Source organism: Arvicanthis niloticus, chromosome 2, assembly GCF_011762505.2.
Source record: "Arvicanthis niloticus isolate mArvNil1 chromosome 2, mArvNil1.pat.X, whole genome shotgun sequence".
Lineage (NCBI taxonomy): Eukaryota > Metazoa > Chordata > Mammalia > Rodentia > Muridae > Arvicanthis > Arvicanthis niloticus.
In genome coordinates, this window is record NC_047659.1 from 2,013,609 (window position 1) to 2,035,912 (window position 22,304).

At 41.2% G+C, this 22,304-nt stretch overlaps 1 protein-coding gene across 1 annotated transcript; it reads left to right on the top strand.

Annotated features, from left to right (window-relative positions):
• Positions 1–611: 611 nt before the first annotated feature.
• On the top strand, positions 612–6,138 carry LOC143441111 (uncharacterized). The gene is made up of 4 exons (XM_076928202.1): positions 612–654; positions 3,819–3,981; positions 5,138–5,268; positions 5,952–6,138. The coding sequence occupies exons 1-4, from the start codon at positions 612–614 to the stop codon at positions 5,972–5,974; spliced, it is 360 nt and encodes a 119-aa protein (XP_076784317.1). The 3' UTR covers positions 5,975–6,138.
• The last annotated feature ends 16,166 nt before the right edge of the window (positions 6,139–22,304 follow it).

The window sequence follows — 22,304 nt, forward strand, 5'->3', positions numbered from 1 at the left end:
TCTCCTTAAAGTCGGAAGTCCTACTGAGATTTGTTGAAGGTTTCCTCTTATTTTGTGTCAATAATCAAAGGAAGGTAGTCTAGAATAAAACCTGCAATGGGGTCATCTCCCGTTAGATCACTTTTATGCCAGCTAGCAAAAGACAAAGTGTCTTGCCCTTGATCTTCACTTATTGCCAACCCTGGTTATGCATGCTGACCTCTGCAGGAGTCTTTATACTAAAGGCTCACCCCTATATTCTACATTCATTGACTCAAAACTCCAAGAATGTGACTGAGGCATAGGTGTCTTCAACAAAACTCTAGTGGTCATTCTAATGCTCAGGCATTGCTGTAAGGCACAATATTACCTTCTCCCTCATTAGAGCAGTATTCTCTAATACCAAGAAATACAGATTTGGTGCAAATTAATAAGAGGTCATCAGGACTTTGAGACAGTTGGTCTATGGAGGAAAGGGCAGGATTAGCAATTTTGCATCTGGCCCTCTTCAGGGGTGTTGATCTTTTCAAAAATTTAAAAGCCCTTATACAAAGAGCAAAGACACAAGTCTGGTGTATTTTAGAGGAAAAAAAACAGATCCTCTGTCAGTGGAAGCTGACATCACTGGTAGTATGGTCAGCGAGCACCTCGCCATCAGATCCCATGGTCAAGGAGGTGAGTCCCGGGTCTCCTTTGCAGGCAACTTGGTCCTCTCATCCGCAGGCCTTGGGAATCTGCTCCGGGCTGAGGAGGGATGAGGCAGGTCTCAGGAGTGGGCAATCGGGCAGTGGTACTCCAGGCAGCCCAGGTCTGATCGCCCCTTCAACCCCTCCCGGCTCTAGGCAAGCCCCTCAGGGAGCAGGTCTCTTGGTCCTGGTGCTAGAGCATAGGGTGCTGGTCAACTTTGCAGTCAAACTGGGTTCCACCACTAAAGTTTGCCAACTTGGCAGTTTCCAAACGTTTGCCTAGATGGATGAATGACTGGTACCTCATTGTGCCATTTGGGCTGGTCTCCTAAATTGTGGATTTTCTTTCATTTATGTACTTGAAACACAGGTCCTACTCTTTCAGGATCTGGGTAGGATTCAGGGTTTCTCCAAAATAGTCAATACTTTTAAAGAAGGCACTCTGGTGAAAGCAACTAACAGGCATTTGTAGTGGTGGAATTTAAGTCCACTTCAAATTTGGTTATGCTGTTCCCTTGGGGTGGGGCATGCATCCACATCTCGATATTAAATCAAGGCAATGTATTTAATATTAACATTAAGCACATGGGGAAGTAACGCTTTAAGAAACAGCACTTCTGTGAACAGCTTCCCATCTTCCAATACTTAATTGTGACAAAGCAAAAATACATTTGAAACACTCATGAGGCATGTGGTGAAAGCCACTATGTATTCCAGTCATTGGGTTTCTTAGAATCTAAACTCCTGGCCATACACACGAGTCTGTGGGGCTGTGTCAACATTTAGTAGCAACAGCAAGCCAGCCATCCTATTCCAGCAAAGCAGAATTCACTGTTTAACTTGGAAGGAGGCTGGTGCGTGTTGGTTCAACTCTGGGAATTCTTGACATCTCTGCACTATGATGTTTCCTGCTGGGTTTGTTGTGCAGACTGATGAAACCTTCTCTCCTGTAGAAGTTCAATGATAGGTTTAGCTAATGTCTGGTGAAAGAAGGCATGTTTCATTTAACTGGTACTTTGGTTTCTCAGTTGTTTTAACTTAGCAAACATGTTAATGGTATCACTTTATTCTCTTCCACTGGAGATGATATCAGAAGAGGACTGTAACTTATCAACTAGATTTGGCTGCCATCCCTAAGCAACTCAATGTGATCACATGAGTTAACTCTTGATGGCCAGGCTTGTGTCAGTTGCTTGTTTCTATAACCAGAGGATGGCTGTTACATGGGACAATCAAAACAGATTTGTGTATCTAACATTCCAAATCAGCACTTAGAACCACAAATATTTTGTGTGGTAGGGCTTTTTAAAATCTGTGGATTTTAATATGTAACATACAAATGTAATAATTTATATAATCAAAATAAGAGACCTTGCAGATAAGATAAAAGTTTAAACAGGAAGCTCATACAGGCTTTGCTTACACTTTATATAAATATGCTTAGCCTGAAGATAATTTAATATACATATTATGACTTACTGTCAGATATGGTGGTACACGCTTTTAATTCCAGCACTTGCAAGGCAGAGACAAGTGGATCTCTGAGTTGGAGGTCTGCTATCCATAGCAAGTTCCAAGTCAGCAAGGACTATATACTGAGAAGCTACTATAGAAATGTACAATTAGAATATATTTACTATGCCTGACATTTCTGTGCAAACCCTCATGTGAGGTCCACTTGTGTTTCCATGAAGAGACTCCAGTTTTGCACTTTGGAGCATTTCAACACTGTGAGTTTTCACGTGAAACAGGAAACAGGACACCCTGGGGAAGTGGACATGAATGGAACCTAAGGGTAGATTTATCATGGAGAAGAATCTCCCTCAAGCAAAAACCCTAGACCTTAAGGTACTAACAAAGATGAGCTGCCCATGCCAAGGCCGGAACCAACTCTCCCGTCCAAAGTGCTTGCCTTGTAATGAAGCAGAGAGAAATCTCTAGCTTTGAAGGAAAAGTTGTCAAGGAGTATCCCCTGAGTCGAAAGAGAGACTCCAGGAAAGGGCACCTCAGAAACTGGTCAATGTGGGGCAAGCTGGTCAGCAGGTAGGCCATGGCAGTTTCCAGTGACATCATCAGTAGTCACTTCCCTGGACAATCTCTTGTATCCAGGAGAACCCGAGAATCTTCTGTGATGTCACCAGTGTTGTGGAGACAACAACTGCCTGTGGGGTATTCCTTCAGAGCCTTTGGGTTCACAAGCAGTCATGTTGTCCATGCTGTTCAGGCTGTTTCATAGGGACAGTACAATACAACAAGAGACCAGACCTAGGCAGAAGGCATTCTGTAAAGCAGGAAGAAGGAGATGGCCCTGGGGAAGACACAGTGAGTCCTGGGCAGTGCATGGGGAAGCTTCCTGGAGGAGGGGCGCTTGAGCAGGTCCTTACAGGAGAAGGGCTTAGTATCTGGAGTCTCAACATTTCTCAATGGCAGACCCAGAGTTCAGAATTTCTGATGATTACTTTGGCAGGGATCCAGGAATTGACAAGCCTTCAGTTGCTTTACTGAGAGATCTGAATTTCCTGCTGAGTGGCAAAGGATGCCAGAAGAAAGTTCTGTGAGAATAACAAAGCCTTGCTCTCAGGATAGAGTGCTGAAGCATTTCATCCTCAATAGATTCCTGTAGGTTACATGAATATGTGATGCCAAGAACAGAGAGGGATAATCCCCTTGTCAAGTATCAAGGTCTCAGAGACTTTGGTCTGGAACACACATGATGTGGGCTGAATTACAGTCTGGAATAAGTGTAGTAGTGTGTGGTATCTCATCATGCATTTAAGAAGCAAGGATAGGTGTTGGCTTGTGGAAGATGTTTCGTGCTGGTGTTTATGGTCAATCTTTTTTGTGCTAAGCAATACAGACTACATCTTCAGATATAAACTGACAATACCCTCAATTTCTTCTTGACTGGGAAAGCTTAAGCACTTCAGGGTTAGTGGGACTGCAGTAGGGACTGAGCCATATGTTTAGTGATGGTGGTTGGGAGCAGGGACATAGGTGAGGAGTCTAGCTTGAAGATAGCTTTCCTGCTCTTTCAGGAATTCACTGTGTCTCTAGAATTCCCTCTTCCTCAGGCTTCTCTGTGGGAGTAGGTATGGTTTCTCCTTTCCCTGTCATATTTTCCCTACAAGTTTCCTTGTGTTTCTCTACCTGAAGGGTCTGTTGGGAAACAGTCCTCCCAAGCCTACACCATCAGTGAGCAGGAGCAGAGAATGAAGAGGTTGGAGAAGCTCAAAAGGGACCTCGAAAGAATGAGTAATGAGAGAGATGAACTCCGGGGAATCCTGGCACATTATAATGTCAAAGATTGGAACAACAGGTAATCATTATGCCCAGTTCTCAGTTGACTATCTTGGGCCCTCTCTGTTGACCCTAGTTTTCAACATATCACAGGAGGCTACAACTCCAGGCTGTCCTCATGTCAAAATGTATTTTGCTATTGGATATTCAACACAGAACTTGAAGTTCAGACAGGAGGGAGATGGGATCACAAGCTCTTTTGATTCCTTCAAAAGAAAACTATAGCCTGTGGCATGACTCATTCAGGAAATAGCAGTATTAGTGTGTGAGCTCTTATCATGCATTTTAAGATGCCTGGACTGGTATTGCTTTGTGGGAGATGCTAGCTGCTGTGTGTCTATGGTGAATCATTTTTGTAATTTTCTGGAGCTGCTTTGGGTCCATTTAGTCCTGTTAACAACTGGGAGGACCTGGTTCTATATGCTGCCCTCAGGGTGAGTGGATTTCTCACAAGTCATCACTGTTTTTTTCAAATTCTTTTCAGTTTACACTGAGATAATGTCACATCACTGTATGTAGTTGACATTGTGATAGTGTATGTGTGTCTGTGTGTGTGTATGTGTGTGTGTGTGTCTGTATGTGTGTTTATGTATGTCTGTGTGTGTGTATTCCACTTAAGATCCAGGGATTCTGTGTATATGATGGGGCTGGAGACTTTACCTGACTGACTTTTTAGGTAATGATAGTGATGAGGCCATGGAGGGTCACTTGTAGCATCACAGCACATGATCTCTGTGCACACCTCTGATGGGCATTAGAAAATCCGGATATAGGCAGTAAAACCTTTTCCCTGTAAATACTGAAGTGTGGAATTTATGTAGTGATAGAACCAAGGATTGAGAAAATTTTGTCTACAAGGTGAAAAAGTGTCATCACAGGATTAATTTGGACTCAGGACTGTGGCATAGGCTCCTGGAAAGTTCTTGGAGACCTAATCTATTCCTTCAAGACCACTCATGGAGCCAAAGCAGGTCAGCTCCCATTTTTTAGTTCCCTAGGTCTACTGTGCCCAGATCAAGTGTAACAAGTTTAATAAGCACCAAGAGGACCCAGTACAAAGGCATTAGGTTGTGGCATATATGGGCTGGGGTAGTTCACAATTCAACTTGAATTGATGTAATCCTTGAATCCTTAGTTCACGGATTATTTGCTCCTTGGGCCACACACTTCCACAGATTCAACTTTAAGACGATCATGCTGGAGATGCAACATGACCAGGTGACTCGCGATCTCAAAAACATTCTGCAGCAGATCAGTGAGGCCTTGTATAAGTGCCAGGAGTTGACTAAAAAAATCAACTTTACAGGTGAGTGACTAACACTGTTGTTTCCCCAGCACTAGGCACAGAATGTGTCTGCCCATCATTTTCTTTAAAACAAAGTGAGGACTCTGGTTCTATGCTGTTTGCCTCTCAACAGGAAGCTTCCTCCCTCAAAGAAAGGCTCTAGGATTGTGATCTCTTGAAATCATTTTGATCAAGTGTGATGAGTCTGTGAGCCCCTCCAATCATTGTCCTTCCCAAGTCACTATCCTCTAAATAGAAAAGGTGTGCACCTTGATGGAGACATCAATCAACCTTGAGTCTCTGGGGCACTGAAAACACATTTACAGATCTGGTTTGCATGAGACACATAGAATGATGTGTATCTGTTGGGTCTTCTCTCTTCTAGAGAAGCTTTGCCTTGTCTCTACCTAGAGGTGGTTCTCTAATACCAAAGACATATATGCAATCATGGGTCCCATGTCCTCTTCTGGGAGATACATGAGTCCCTGTTGGTTTCAGGGATTTCAGAAGTACCTTGAGTCTTCTGGAATGTTGCTTTCTTCTGGATTTGACCTTCCTATATGTGAGGTCCCATGGCTACTCTGGTCTGTAGTCTGGGGCTGTCTGGGGATCAGGGCCCATGATGAGAAGGGATGGTACTTGGAGAAGTGGGAGGAAGATGGATGGTGCCTGGGAATAATCACCATTTCTTCTTTGTGGTTCAGCATCAGGAACTGTCACCTCCTGACAGAATCTCTTCATATGAAGAGTGAAGTAAAAATGCTCTGGAATGAAAACAGGCAGCTGCTTAAGGAGCAGATTACACTGGAAGTGTGTTCTAAGGAAACAAGGAGGCTATGTGTGGAGGCCAGCATGAAGATCTATGACAAATTTTCCAAGCATATCCAACAGGTAAGATGCATGGAGGATGCTTAGGAGCAGGTTGCCCTCATGTCTAACCATAAACAATGTCAAGCCCAGATAACCATCCTCCACCTTGTCCAGGCACTCTCCTAATTCTTATCCAGTTGTTCTGTGATCATTTACAAGACTTTCTGTGGAGTTAGGCTCTCTCAAAAACTGGATGATTGGCAAGCACACCCTCCTGATCAACTACAAGCAGAAGTTCATTAAGACAGATGGGGTGAACACACATTACACACCTACATGCCATTGTACTAGAGGGGTTCTATGTGGCTGCCTCCTTTGCAGTAGCACAGAACATTGAGTGATGAAGTCAGGGCCTGTAGCTAGTTTGCTTTGGACCCATGGCTCCAGCTGCATATGTAGGGGATGATGGCCTTTTCAGACGTAGGTGGGAGAGGAGGTCCTTGGTCCCATGAAGGCTAGATGCCCCAGTGTAGGGGGGAATTCAAGGGCATGTAGGTGTATGGGGGGGTCAGTGGTGGTACATCCTCATTGAAGGAGGAGGAGGGGGATGGGATAGGGAGTTTCTGGGTGGGGAAGATGAGGAATGGGGATAACGTCTGAAATGTAATAAAATATCTAACAAAAATTATTTAAGAAAAAAAGGTGGGGGGAGAGGTCTTGTGTCTTTTCTCTTCCTCAACCCTGCATTGCAACATGTCTCCTAACTGAGCCTAGACCTTGGTTCATACTGACAGAGCCTGACAGATAGCTCATCCATCAGTCCTGGTTTCTGTCATTGTTGCTAGAGTTCTTTCCTGTTGTTTGTATTCACGAGCTGACTGGATGAACAGGGATGTTTGAAAGACATCTCTCAGGCTGAGGGTTGGGGTGAGAGATGTGAGGCTTCAAGAAAAAGATTTCTCAAACTCTCTCAACCTAGTCTGCAGAAGTTACTAAGTTTTATTTAGTCCCCACGGGATGGATTACAGAGTCCTGTGTCTCACATGAAACATCAGATATTCACAGTCTACATCCCGTGGTTCCTCCTGCATTTTGGTCTCCTTACTGTTTCCTGCTCACTTATGATTTCTGGTATGTGTGTGTGGGGAGGGGGGAGTCATATGCATGTCTGTGACAATATGTATATAGATGTGCCTGTTGAGAGGCCAGTTAATTACATGTGGTTTTGATCAGTCTTTCTGTTTTGGTTAAGCTGTCTGACCAGCATCTTTGAATCTTCTGTCACCTCCCAGGCAGAGCTCCTCGAATTGCTTTGTCTCAAGTAACTGCTACAAGCTTTCATAACTCACAGAGAGGAAGAACATGGTTATATGTTTCATTGTTTTGAGTTTTCTTGTTGCTGTTGTAAGAAAACAATTTCTTAACTTAGAAGAAGCTAATGCTGTCTGCTCCGTGTGTCAGATACACAACTTGGCCAACTATGCCATCTTATGAGCTTTCTTGTCATTCAGCTCAAATCAGCAGGGAAAGGAGGAGGGCGTTTGTTTGCCAGGATGGGTCTTACCCAAGACACCAAGGCTCCACATAACCCACAGTTGAGTTAATCAACCCTTTATCAAACAAACAGAACCCATGTTGCCAACACTTAAAAGTCAATAATTTCACATTTAGCCTAGCCCACCCTTCTGAAATCTTACCATGTGACTTCAGTTTCTACTTCCCAGTCCTTCCTTCATTATAATTTCCTAGATCGGGGTTTGGAGGCCTACCCATGTGAGGAACAACCACAAAGCAGACATGTAACTCCTGTAACCACAGCAGGATATGGGGCACAAAGGGGTGCCCAGCAACAGCTGGCTGCACACATGAGACAAAAGGTGGCCCTAAGGTGGTCCTATTCAAAGGAAACTTATGGACCTGAACACCAGCCTCTTGTTCTAAGATGGGAGTGTGGGGCTCACCACAGTGTCAGTGTCAGTTCACTTTGCATCAAGGAAACATGAAACAGAGCAGCAGGATGACCTGCTGCTACACCTATCTCAATAGAACAAAAGGAGACAAATAGTGGTGTAAAGTCAGATTGTCAGTCATTGGTAGTGGGAAATCAAAAGTGATTTGGTTTGAGTTAAAATCATCCTCAAGGAGGGCTGGAAGAAAAGAGGAACTTCAGACATGGCTGATGATATAAAATGGGGCAGCCCTGTGAGAAGCCATGTCCAACTCTTCAGAAACTGTATAGTTTCTGTAGTCCCAATTGGCCCAGCCACTCGAGAACAAGAAGTAGGTGTCCACAGAGGAAATTATTGCAAATCATGGCTGTAGTGGTACTTCACAGAGCTGCCCTGAAGTAGAAACTATCCAGATGTTCTTCAGTCAAGGAGTGAACAAGTATACTGTAGTCCAGCCCTTCTATGGACTATTGCCTAGGGTGATCATACAAACCACCATTTGGTCTTGAACTAGTCAGACTTATTTTCCACAAAATATCCCAGACAGAATCTCCTTATGTGAAGAAAAGTCTCACTTTGCATCCTAGTTACAGAGATTTCCTAGTTGTCCAGGCTCATAGCTATGGTTACAAAGCCACACAGGCTGTGGAAAATGGAGGGCCTATTGGAAGATGCTGCTAACTTTAGAGTCCCTGGGAAACAGTGATCAAGATGCAGGAACAGGCTTGTCCACCCTGATCCCATGTGTCTTTGCTGGGAACCTAGCCGACTGTGCATAGCCTTAGGAACTTCCTAAGCAGGCTTGCATTCCAGGCCAAAACTCTATATTTCCATCCTTTGTTTATTAGGAAAAAGCATTTATTTTATTGAGCTGTCTATAGGCTATGCCTACTATGTTCTCGTCCCATTCAAGGTTTTTTTTTTTCTTTTTTTACTTTACTCAGATTATGTTTGTGAGTACACTGTCTCTCTCATCAGACACACCAGAAGAGGGCATCTGATTTTACTAAGATGGTTTGTAGGCTACCTTGCGGTTTTGGGGAATTGAACTGAGGACTTCCAAAAGACAAATCAGTGCTCCTAATTGCTGAGATCTCTCTACAGGATTTTTCAATTCAAGGGTTTATTTCTTATGGCTTTATAGTGTCCTGGATGACCTCTTATATTAACATGAACAGGGAAAGTCAAAATGTCCCTGCAACTGTATGTATGAACATGTGCTTGTGTGTGTTCAGGAATGTGTGTGTCTGTCTTTGGGTGTGATTGTGTGTGTGTTTATGTATGTGTTAGTGTGAGTGTGTGTGTGTGTGTGTATGTGTGTGTGTGTGTCCATTGCTGGGCTCAAACAATGCAGGATCATTTTGCTGTCTCTGAGATATGAGGTACTAGGATGGGATAGCAGGAGCCAAGAAGATTTCCTATACCTGTATAACTGTATTTTTGGGTCTCAGGCCTTCCACATGATTCTCTGCCTCAGTCACCTAGGAGCAGCTCAGAATATTGTTCTGATCTAGTTTAAAAGAAATCCTGTCCATGATCATTCTTGTGATCCACAGAGTTTGTGTCGATTGTGTACTCTTTCTTCCCTTCTGAGCTCTCTGGACCTAAGCCTATTGTCCCTTAAGTCACCCCACAAATAATACCACAGCAACTATAAATATAGCAGGGGTATCCTTTGTCCTTCATGAATATTTGTTTTAAAGTTCAAGGTTTTCCCTTGGGAAGATTTGCAGGCAGCACACTCTTGCTGATTATAGTATCTCTTCAGTGAGCATGGATTTCCTGTGAGATGGTTTCTCTGGGGAGTCACAGATGCAGGGGTTCAGGAACCTGAACCAGGCAGGTTCCTGTACTCCAGATATAATAAGACCCTTCACTTCAGTGGTGGATAGGTTCCCAGAAGGCCTCTGTATTGTGTTTGATTCAGACATTGCTACACAGTTATTTTTCAGTATAATATATATGGACCATTGGAGAAATGTGGTGTTTTATTTTAACTCCAGCACAGTGTGTAGTTCACTGTTCACTTTCAAGCCATTTTTTAAATCTGAGAAAAATCCCAGGCCCAGGTGCTCTGTGGCTCTTCTCCTTTGGGGATACAGGGAATCATCTTAGGCTGAAAGGTCATACTGGATTGTCCTGCTCAATAAAGCTGGTGTTTGCTGGATAGCTGACATGGCAGGTCCTCAACAGGCCTTTGTCTCTTCCTCCCCTAGGTCTGAAATAATCCTCCTGAAGCTCAAACAGGCAGACCAGGTCAAGATTTCCCTCAGACACACTCTTCACAAGGAGAACACATGTTGAAGTGATTATTACCATCGTTGGCAGACTTTGGACAATATGTCCAAGGCCAGTAACAGGCTGTAGGTCTGTGCTGTAAAATCTGCTGCTAAAGAGTGCTTCTTAGTTTAATTATAATGTTTTGGATTTGGTTAGAATTTTGATTGCTTTGAGTATATGGTTTCTTTGGGTTTTTTTTTGAAATTTTGTTGTTTTTTATTATTTGTTATGTTATTAATTTGTTGTTTTACTAATTTTATATACAATATATATTGACTCCCCCACTTAAAGTTGGTATTCAATAAATTTAATGTATTTTCGTGGATAAAAACGTAATCACCAATTTTTTCCTCATGAGACCTTCTGTATTCACATGTGTTTCACTGTCCTATAACACTGCAAGTATCAGGTAGGAATGGACATCTTCAAGTAGCATGTGGCTTAGGCTTCATTATTAGTTCCCAGCCAGTCACAGCTACACAGAAAATTGTGCTTTTGATATGGATAGTGTGTCAAAGTCTGTGGATCTCAACTTCATGATGAAAAATGTATCCATACTGTATCTTTGTTGTTATAAATTTAGCTATTTAAAAATGTACTACCATGTGGATGATTAAGTTGAATAAATTAGAAACACAAGTGTATTTCTCTAATACATCCCAAGAAATAAAAATATTCAATAAAGGAGTATAAAAGAAATCAGTAATCATGGAGCTGTATGCCTCTTGTTTTCTTGAAATATAGCATCACTTATGAATTCCCAACAGAGATAATGAATTTCAAGACCCTTTTGGAGATGTTGGTTATTTTTTTTCCAGGTTGGATTTTTTTTTGTCCTTTGTTTTTTTTTATTGTTGTTCTAATGATAATGATGGTTTCTTATTCTTTTTTGCTCTTGGTCTGGACAATGTATTTGATGCTTTTTATAAAAATTTGTTTTTTATAAAGAAAATTTGGAGGCATTGTTGCTGTTTTTGAGTTATTTCTTTTATATGTATGGGTGTTTTTCCTGCTGTAGGTTTTTGCACTACATCCTTGCAAGTCCCCAGAGGCCAGGCCAGAAGAGGTCAGTGGATTCCACCTGGAACTGAAGTGACAGAGGATTGTTAATCATTGCTCTTTAGGTTCTCTGAGAAACAAATTCTCAAGTGGATAAGCCATCTGTCAAACCACTGCCTGGACTTTTGTCCTTCCTTGAGTGGTGTATTATCTGCACTGGATCACACCCAACCAAAGAGAAAAGATTCTTGAGACCTGTAGGGTCACATTCCTGGGGTAGGCATGCTCAGTGTTTAAACTTTGAGGCCTCCATGTAGGGCATTAGAGTGGCTTCCTGATCGTGCCTCTGGATATCTTATTGTTAGGGTTGGAGTTGATCTCTCATGTCCCACTTCCTGCATGACAATGCAGATTGGGTTTATCAGATGAACTGCAGAATTGAGAACTCTCCTAAAGGTGGTAAATAAATCATGTTGAAGTACCATCAAAACAGTGTTTAGAGTAAGCTCCATACAAACCCAGGGGATGGAGCCTGCAGCAGAGGACACAGGACTGTGGTGGTGAGTATTTCAGTTCAAGACTAGCAAGGGAAAGTGATGGTAGATGTTGCCAGGATATTTTTCATGTGGTCTGGAAATTTCATCTGCCATCTTTTAGTTTTGAATTTAGCTTTATTTATAACTTAAAATTGAAAGTAGAATGCAGACATAGTTTTCTTTCTTTTTCTACGTTTTTTATTGAAAATGTTTTTAATACAATACATTCAGATTATGGTTTCCTCTCCTGCAACTCTTTTAAGATCCTCTCTCCCACTCCTATTGGAATTCACACATTTTCGAATCTCTCCTAGACAACAAATAGCCGTTTAGAGATAATATTGATCACCCAGCCTGCCTCCATCTTAGTCTTGAAAACCATTTTATAGTGAAGGAAAATTATTTTCATTGCTGTATAGGATTAAATATATCTCAAGGATTGGGCTATATTATTTAAACTTCTGGTGTATCAACTTTATTATAAAGATTCTAGCCAGCTACGGGGACACTGAAGGACAAGCTGGGTGCTCAGAACTGGACCCTTTTCCCTGTGGTTGTGTGGCTTATCCCACTCACTAGCAGTTTCTCTAACCCTCCTTTTAATGATTTTTCTTCCATCCTTAGAAATAGAAGCTGCAAGAGTCGATTTTACCACAAGGTGTCAGCCCAGGGTAACATAATCTTCAAAGGTCTTTTAAGCTCTGATGAAACTCAGGGAATTCAAAAATTATATAAGAAACATTAAAATATGCAGAACAGTGAAGTGCAGAAAATCTGTTTGATCCCAGCACTCAGGAGGCAGAAGCAGACTGATATCAGAAAGAGGGGCAGTTTGGGAACCAGGGTCACATTAAAAACAAGACCCAGACCTACCTTGGGAGTTACAGTGTTGAATCTGAGTTGAGTCTTCAGAACTCTGTAAAAGGGTCCGTGAAGTCAGAGCTACAGGTTTATTTTGAAATCTTCTCCACCCTTGCTTCATGTGACTGCCACACTGAGTTATCATCTGACCACCACGTGGGTATCATAGTATTTTTTCATGTCCCTCCAATAAATAAATCAATAAATAAATATATAAATAAATAAATAGCAAGATCTAAGCTAATCAAAGCTCATGATGACCCTGTCTCAAAAAAATAAAACGATATAAAATTAAATCGTTAAAACACCATTTGGCACTGTGTGGAAAAACAAGGATAATCATGGAAAATGTTGACAGGCATTTATTTTTCTTTACATTTCCTAATCGGCCTAGTCTGGGAATGCTGTGCATGAAATTCCTGAGATGCTGTTATTGAGATCTCAGTCAGTAATTTCCGAGGACGGCTTCATTTCAGAGGAGTAGATTACCAACTGACACTTTCTCTACTTCCTCCTTCTGAAATTTTCATGTTATTAACAGAAACATTTTTTTTTTTTACTTTTGGTTCGTAATACTTGAGTGCTCTGGGAAGCTGTCCTTAATAGAAGAGATTGGAAGGTGAGATGGGAAGGAGTAAATCTGGTGTAAAAGTCACTCACTAACTCAGATTCATTCTTTGACTGTTCTAACAGTTCTCTGGGAAACTGCTACATGTCTGGACACCAAGCACATGTTAGCTGCAGAGCAGGTGGTCTCCAAGTGTGACCTAGTATCACCCAGCAACCTGCAAAATGCACAACTGCAGATTTCTTCCAGACCTGATCCTGAAATGGAATGTATCCCAGGAGTCAGTAGGTTTCCATGGATCCCTCCAGTTAATTCTTTGTCGCCCTGCCTTGAGATGGATCACTACTGGGGACCCCTGCTGGCAGAAGCCAGCAGTTGGCATTGTGTACATGGAGGCCAAGGGGCGGTGTCTGCTGAGCAGGCTATGCTCTGCAGTGAGAATTAGGCTCCACATGGGACTGTTAGTCAGGACACCAAGTGCCTTGCCTTGGGATCCCACGGAGAAGTGGGTGAGTCCCAAGTCTCTTTCGCAGGCCCCATGCAACCTGCCTTTATAGGCCTTGGGAATCTGCTTAGGGCCTAGGAGGGGTGAGGCTGGTCTCAGGAGTGGGCAAGCATGCAAAGGTGCTCAGGGCAGCCCAGCTCTGAACGCCCCTTCAGCCCCTACAGGCCTCGGGAGGAATTGCATGCACGTGGTGCAGAGACATCCAGCAGGGAAAGATACATATAAATAAAAGAAAACAAACAACAACCCTCCAAAACCAAACAACACCACAAAAGCTCCAAATGTGTCGCCACACTAATATTACCTAAAAATAAAGCCACATCTCAACATGTGTGGGAATTCTCAACATGGAAATTTGGGAAGTCTTTATCTGGGAAGTCATTATTTCAACTTTATAGTTATCCCCGAGGCTGTATTTCAAGGACATGAGAGGCAAATAGCTCTGTATTTCTTTAAAAAAAAAAAAACTCTGAATGAATACTCCTTTACTAAGAGGCTTTAGAAAAATACAGTGGTGACTCTCATTAATTTTGTTTGCATGACTATTTCAGGACCATGTGAATACCTGTACCATATTTTAGGGGTATCTAAACATATGACCTAAAGGGTACGGTGTGGATACAGTTTTCATCAATAAGTGGGTATTCACAGAGTAGACCATGATCTCCATGCCCCCTAAAAACTACTGTGTAGAACTGGCTAGCTGGCTGGGAATTCACAATGTAGCCTGAAGCTCATAGAGATCCATCTCTGTCTGTGAATTCTGGGGATACAGCAGTGTGACAACACACATGGTGACAAGAGCTGTCAAAGTATGAAGTCTTTGAAAATTATTCTAATTCACAAAAATGCAGCCATTTCTCTAATCAGCTAGATCAGTATAGCCAATGCATATAGCCACAGCAAAATACCAAAATAATGACCAGAAAAAAAAGAAAAAATAATTATCAAAACCTCAAACCAGTGGAACAAAAAGCCTAAACCTCAAACCAAACAAAACCAAACCAAAATCAAACAAACAAGCAAATAAACACAAATCACTATGAGCAGTGTTCTCTTGCTGCAGTTTAGCAGTGGTGAACTAAACCATGTGGCCAGCCTTGAAGGCAGGGTATAAAGGCAGTTTCAGAGGTAATAGGCTATGGAGATATTCATTGCTATGTCTCTATAGGGGGTTTTTAGGTGAAGCCTTCCCAAGGCTAAGGATGGAACGTAGTATAGGCTTTTGCTCAAAGACTTTTAACCTTAGTTATCTCACCTCCTTTAAAGATTATCGCAGACAGATCAAAACTAGTATTAATTTTTACTCTTGAACTTTTTCTCCTGAATGCTGAGCAGCTATGGATGTGCTTCTGCTCTGTCTGAAGCCCTGCCTGCTGCAAGCACAGCAAGAGGGGTATCCTGCACACCTCTGTGTAGAAACACACTTGCCCTGCCAATCTGGAACCTCTGCTCAAATATTTCTACTCCTAGGAAGATGAACATCTTCTTGATGTACAGCAATAATTTTGTAACACATTGTATAATATAATATACACCATATAACATAGACTATAATTTCTAGCATCCTAAGTATTCTTCATGCTTTGTCCTGCTTACCCATAGCTCCCCTCCTGTTTTTCTGACACATATTGCACACAGCAGCACTGACATGGAAATGATATTTCTTCCTTGGCTGTGTGAAATGGCTGCTGAACCTAATGAATTACAGCTTTGTTCATTCCCAAGTAGGCACTTTTTACATTAGTTAGAAATATTGAATTTTCTTAGGTTCTTGGCTTGAAGTATGATAGCAGCTCTTACTTTCCCCACACAGGTATGTCTAATAATGACTTGGTCCTGACCTATAACATTGAGAAATGAATAATGGCAGTTAAACAGTTGCAGCAGTAGAAATTCTCTGAAATGCTATTTCACAGAAAGTTTTACAGTTACACTTTTCAGATGATCCCTCTGAAACTCTAATATGTCATCATTTATCAAAGGTGTTTTAAGACTGGAGCAGGAATCTTAAGTTCTGTCTGTGACACTGGGTTTAACTTAATTGTGGATGATGCACTTCATATCCTGGACACATCCTTGATGCCACACACAATGGATCAGGGATGTGTCAGGGAGTTTCCTGAAATTTCCCAGCCAAATAATTGTTTGTTCCTACAGGGTTTATCATTGAATATACTTTATTGACCTAAGGGATGCTTTTTGATAATTTATTGATAATTTATTTCTTCTGGCATAATATATAAAGCATTTGCTAGCTGCTCTGTGAGGAAGGATTATATCTTCAGCAGGGTATTCCTGTAAATATGTTGACCATTGTGTGATTTTTCAGCCAATACTTTCATGTCTGTGTGCTAATTCAAGTTCCAAAATTTCCATTGGATTACCTTTTGTCCAAAGAGGTCAAATGTGAGTCTGAAGTACTCTCTAAATACTTTCCAGGACCAGTCAATGCCAATGACTCTAGCTTTATCATCCTAGTAATGGGTAAATAGAAACAGGCAGCCATTAGCTGTAAATGATAGTAGTGCTGACTAGGGTAGCTTCAGATACTAACGGGGTCTGCTGCCAAAGGCAACCAGTGATTAAACATGTTACTCAACAGACTTTTTTCCTGAGGTCAGAAAATCTAATTTACTGGAAATAACACTCTGTGGCAAGTGCATAATCTATGATGTTTTTTAACTCCTTGGGGCAAGTGAAAAAAGGAAATAGAGAAAATTCATATATACGCACAAATACACACACACACTCACACACACACACTGAATGAATGAATGAATGAATGAATGAATGAAGCAAAGGGCAGAATCTAATACGTTTGTACATACAAATATACATGCATGGATACACATGCACACGCACACACACACACACACACACACACACACACACATGTATACAGACCTACAGATAGACATGTCTATATTCACACACTGAAACATTAGAGCAAAGCTCCAAAACCAGGTTCCAAGTATTCCACACATATATACATATATCAGTAAACACAATTGGTGGAGAGTAGGAACAATGTTCTAATCCCCTTTAACACAACCTTTACATGGACACACATAGTCCATGGATGGAAGACACAGTTCTCCAGCCACACCACACCATGCTTTATTCTTTCATCCATCATTTATATATCCCAGCAAACTCTTTCAAGCAGTATACAATTAAATGTGAATATGTTTCAGTTTCCTTCCAATAAATGATTATGATAAAAAACAATGTGTTAATACATCATTAGCATTAAAGGAAATAACATTATGTATTAAGGTTAAAAAAACGAAGTTATTCTTATAAACCCACGTACATCCATAACCAAGCAACTTATTATAGATTCACAATATGTAAGCAAGAATGGAAAGTTTCTCAGCTAGTTTCCCTTACTGGATGGGAGCAATTGGCATTTATAAAGAAAGAAGTAACTGTTTTATTATTTATCTTTAAAAGTAATCTTGTAAAATTCTTAAAAGAATCACAAATGTAAACATTTATATAATAATCAATCATATCTACCTTAAATCCTCAAAATGCATATCTACTCATTAGCAATTCTTAGTAAACCATATCAGGAAGCTGAAGTCAAAATAAGGGTATAAGTAATCAATTAACCCCCTTCCACCCTCAGTGAGGGACCTGTAAGCCAGTGCTACCATGGTTTTGTTCTCTGAACACAAAAAGGTCCAGAGCTTTAACTAATAACAGTACGGCTTTGTGATCTTCATAGTGTTCCCTAAGGTTTTTTACATTAGAGCCAGTAGTAAAAAACATGGCTACAGACTTTCACTAAAGACTTTACTGTTCCAAAGGTTTTCTAAGTGTGGTGATCATTGTCGACAATCTACATTTTCTTTAGGGTGGGGAGTGAATCATGATGTGCTCCACCAGCAATGTCTGATAGAAATCAAGCATTAATATTGTGAATGCCAGAGACACTGTCAGGTGGGGGACAGGAAGCACCCCTAATGTTTACAAATAACTCATAGATTAAGAGGGAATGTGAGGGCAGGAAGCAGAGCAGTACTTCATAACAGCATACTGTCCTCAGGACACAGAGTCTTCATGGCCATGCCACACCAATCCTACCCCTGTGGCTGTGGTAACCCATGGGCTGCATTCCATAAGTTTTAAGTCTTTTATCCTTCCTCCTTCATGGTTCTTGGCAAGTCACTTCACACAAGCTGTGAAACTGGAGAATCTCCAGTTGTTTGCCTTTGGCAGAGCAAACGACTAATCCAATTAGAGAGGAACTGTCCTCACCTCTAACCTACATTATCTTCAGCAACACTTGTGAATAATATGGGAACCACTTCAACACAGATCAGAAGAGATAATATGATGCTACTGGTGTTTACTCTGTCAGGGTAGCATCATGATAGCATCACAGTATACCATGCTGGATTATCCACAACAGATGCACAGCTGAGAATCATGCAAATGATAAAAAAACCCCAAAGTTTAAAAATACCAGGGACCTAATTGGCTTTACCCCCTCCTCCCAGCCTGAGCTCTTAAGTTCATTTAGAAGACATTGAAGGGATGCTGCAGTTCTACTGCCAAGTCTTTTGAGTAGGTGACCAACTCCTTCAGCTTCAGCAAGAACTATAGGCATTCCTCAAGTCTTTCCTGCTCTTGTTCAATAGATAATTGTGATTTGGTGGAGGGTTATAAGCATTTGTGTGTTTTTGTGTGCACATACACACATGTGTACAGATACATACACACTCATGAATATACACACACAAGTACATGTGTGAACACATGCAAGCACACTGTCACCTGTTTAGTTTCCCAATTAATGCAAATGCAAGTGGCAATAACCTGTACTACTGTAGAAAAGAAAGTTAACTTCTGTTGCATGGAGAAAGAACATAGTGTGCAGAGAGACAAAGAACTCTGGCAAAATGCACACACAAGGTGATGGTTGGAAGTCCTTGTTCTTGTAGCAAAGCCCACTTAGTAAGTTCTCCAGGCTGTATAGTAAAGGCTTGGTTCCCCAGAAAGACCCAGCCCCTTGCTCTCACCCACTGCTTCCCTTTTGCTTTAAGATAAACATTTTTCTCCAAAACAAGCTCTCTTAACCATGGAATGCCTTACTTCATGCACAAAGCAATGATGTCAGGAAACTAGAAAATCTTCATACAAAATCTTTAATTCCTATAAGGTGATTGTATTAGGGATTTGATTGGCTAACAGAAGGCTGATGATCTCATGGCCAAATGATGTATGATTTCATATCACAATATATCACATGGAAGGGCTGGACCACACTGTACATTTTCATTCTTTGACTGATGAACATTTAGATAGTCTCAATTTGGGGCTGCTCTAAGGAATAATGTTAAAACCCAAATGTCCTCTAGTTTTTCTGTGGACAGCAAATTCTCATTCTGGAATCACTGGGTAACCCAGAGACTGCAGTTCAACTTTCTGAAGAATTGTACATGACTTCTGGCAGGGCTCTATCATGGACTGCCAACAGCAATATCTGAAGGGTCCTCATCTCCCCCAAATTTCCAGGAAGTCAATTTTAACACAGTGTGAACAAGTTTGGGATAAAAGGAGCTACAGAGTGCTGCAGAAAAAGAGCTGTAGACTATCATGAGCATAAGTGGGCTGCACTGCACTGAGACAGACCTGTTCTCACACCTCACCATGGCTGTGGGAATTCTGCATCTGTTGGAAGCAGCTGCAAGCACACTGCTTTTCAGAATATCTCAAAGAGCAAAATCCAGGCCATGTTCCACAACCAAGGATAACTGAGCCAGTGTTAGCAAAGGTGGAAAGAAAATGCTAGCTAGCATTGATGATGAGAAGAAAACAGGCTGTAGGGGAGAAACAGTAAACCCCTGACCTTCCAGTGAGCTGTTACCATTCACCCAGGACAGAGAAGGGACACAACTGCCCAGCCAGCCTTTCTGTCTCCCTGGCACCTTGATTTGCCACAGCAGCCTACTAAACTTCATGTACCATATTCCTTTGGTTTCCACCAAATGATTTTATTGTGGATGAATAGTTTTTGGCCCCTATACACTCTGAGAACTTTTATTTACAACTACAGACATTTTGCTCCTTTGTTCAAAGATGGACATGCAAAAAGTTGGGAAGCTTCATGCAATGTTCGATGGATACAGAGTGGTAAGAACCTGAGTGACCATAGCACTTTGTCATCTATGTTGGGTGCAATCTTTGTTAAAGATGTTCCTTCCATGAGCAAGTGACCATACACCACGCCTTCACATATGCTCAGCATGAGTACAGATGTTCAACCATACCTAGGTAAGCACATATATATGAATGTATGTGTGCTCATAAACACAGACAATATTGTACAAAGATCTACACACATGGCCATATGTGCACATGCAGATATACACATACATTTACAAACATACAGACACACACACTGCGAGGCTCACATCCATACTCATACACTCACATGAATACATAAAATCACACCACAAATACAAGCACAAACAACACTCACACACACATACAGAAAACACTTGCACACACACACACAGAAACACAGAAACGCACACATACACACACAAATGCACACACACATATCCCTTCATTACCCAGAGAGGCAAAAGAGAAGACTGGTTTGTTTCAGCAATCTTTCAGCTTCAGGAAGAGTTATTGGGTTTTCCATGCTGTCTACAAGGTTCTTAGATTCAGCCAGGCTCTCCTGCCCTGGCTTACACATTATTTCCACTTTCAAAACTTTTTGATCCTGAGATATGTAATTCTAAATGGAAGTTACAATCTCTGCACAGCAAAGCTGGGCCATGCAACTGTAATCATTCATGAACGTCTCCTAACAAAACCTCTAGCTAACTTCAAGTTGATCCATCATAATCTGCTCACAAAACCCGCCACAGATGAGTTTGATTTGAACAGAAGGAAAGAAATGTGCCCTACAGTCATTATCCAGCAACTTTGAATGGATTGCATTGTAAAAAAAAAAAAATATGAAAAGAGCACCCAGGTCAGTCAGTAGGTGGCTAGGAAGTCCAAAAACAGTGATCAAATTCTACTAGAAAATCCTGTAATCAACAACACTGGAAAATATGGATGGGATGGACCTAAACCACACAAAGATCCAACCAAGAAAGAGAACTTCAGACCAATTTCACTTATGAATATCCATGCAAACATATTCAATAAAATTCTTGCAAGCCAAATCCAAAAACAAATCAAAACAACTTGATCCATCAAGATCAAGTAGGCTTCATACCAGAGATGCAGGGATGGTTCAATATATGGAAATCCATCAATATAATCCTCTTTAAACAAACTCAAAGAATAAAAATCACATGATCATTTCATTAGATGCTGAGAAAGTGTGTGACAAAGCCAAAACTCCTTCTTGATAAAAGTCTTGGAAAAATCAGAAATCAAGGCCCATACCTAATCCGACTAAAAGCACTATACAGCAAACCAGTAGCCAACATTAAACTACATGAAGAGAACCTTGAAGCAATCCCACTAAAATCACAGACTTGACAAAGCTGCCCTCTCTCCCTACCTATTCAATACAGTACACAAGTCCTGAACAGAACACCACTGGTAATGCACTAAGATCAAGAATTGAAAAATGAGACCGCATAAAATTGCAAAACTTCTGTAAGCCAAAGGACACTGTTAATAGGAGAAATGCAACCAACTGATGGGGAAAAGATCTTTGCTAACTCTACATTTGAAAAGACAGCTAATATCCAATAAATACAAGGAACTCAAGAAGCTAGAATCAAGAACCAAATAACCATATTAATAAATGGGGTACAGAGTTAAACAAAGAATTCTCAACTGAGGAATACCAGCTGACTGAGAACCACAAAAGAATGTCAAATGTCCTTAGTCCTCAGGGAATTGCTAATCAAAACAACCCTCAGATTCCACCTCAAACCAGTCAAAATGGCTAAGATCAAAAACTTAGGTGATAGCAGATGCTGGCAAGGATGTAGAGAAAGAGGAACACTCCTCCATTTTTGGTGAGTTTATAAGCAGCTACAACAACCCTGGAAATCAGTGTGGCAGTTCCTCGGGAAAATTGGACATAGTAGTCCCTGAGGATCCATCTTTACCACTCCAGGGCATATAGCAAAACGATGCTCCAACACAGAAGGACACAGGCTCCACTGTGGTCATAGCAGCCTTATTTATAAAATCCAGAATCTGGAAAGAACCCAGATGCCCTTCAAAGAGGAATGGATAATGAAAATGTGGTACATTGATACAATGAAGTACTACTCAGCTATTAAAAACAATGACTTCATGAAATTCTTAGGCAAATGGATGGAACTAGAAAATGTCATCCTGAGAGATGTAACCCAATCACAAAGAATCACATGTGGTATTCACTCACTGATCAATGGATATTATCACCAAAGCTCAGAACACCCAAGATATAATTCAAATACCAGATAAAACTCAAGAAGAAGGAAAACCAAAATGTGGGTATTTTGGTCCTTCTTAGAAGGGGGAACAAAATACTCATGAAGGAGAGACAGAGAAATATTATGGAGCAGAGACTGAAG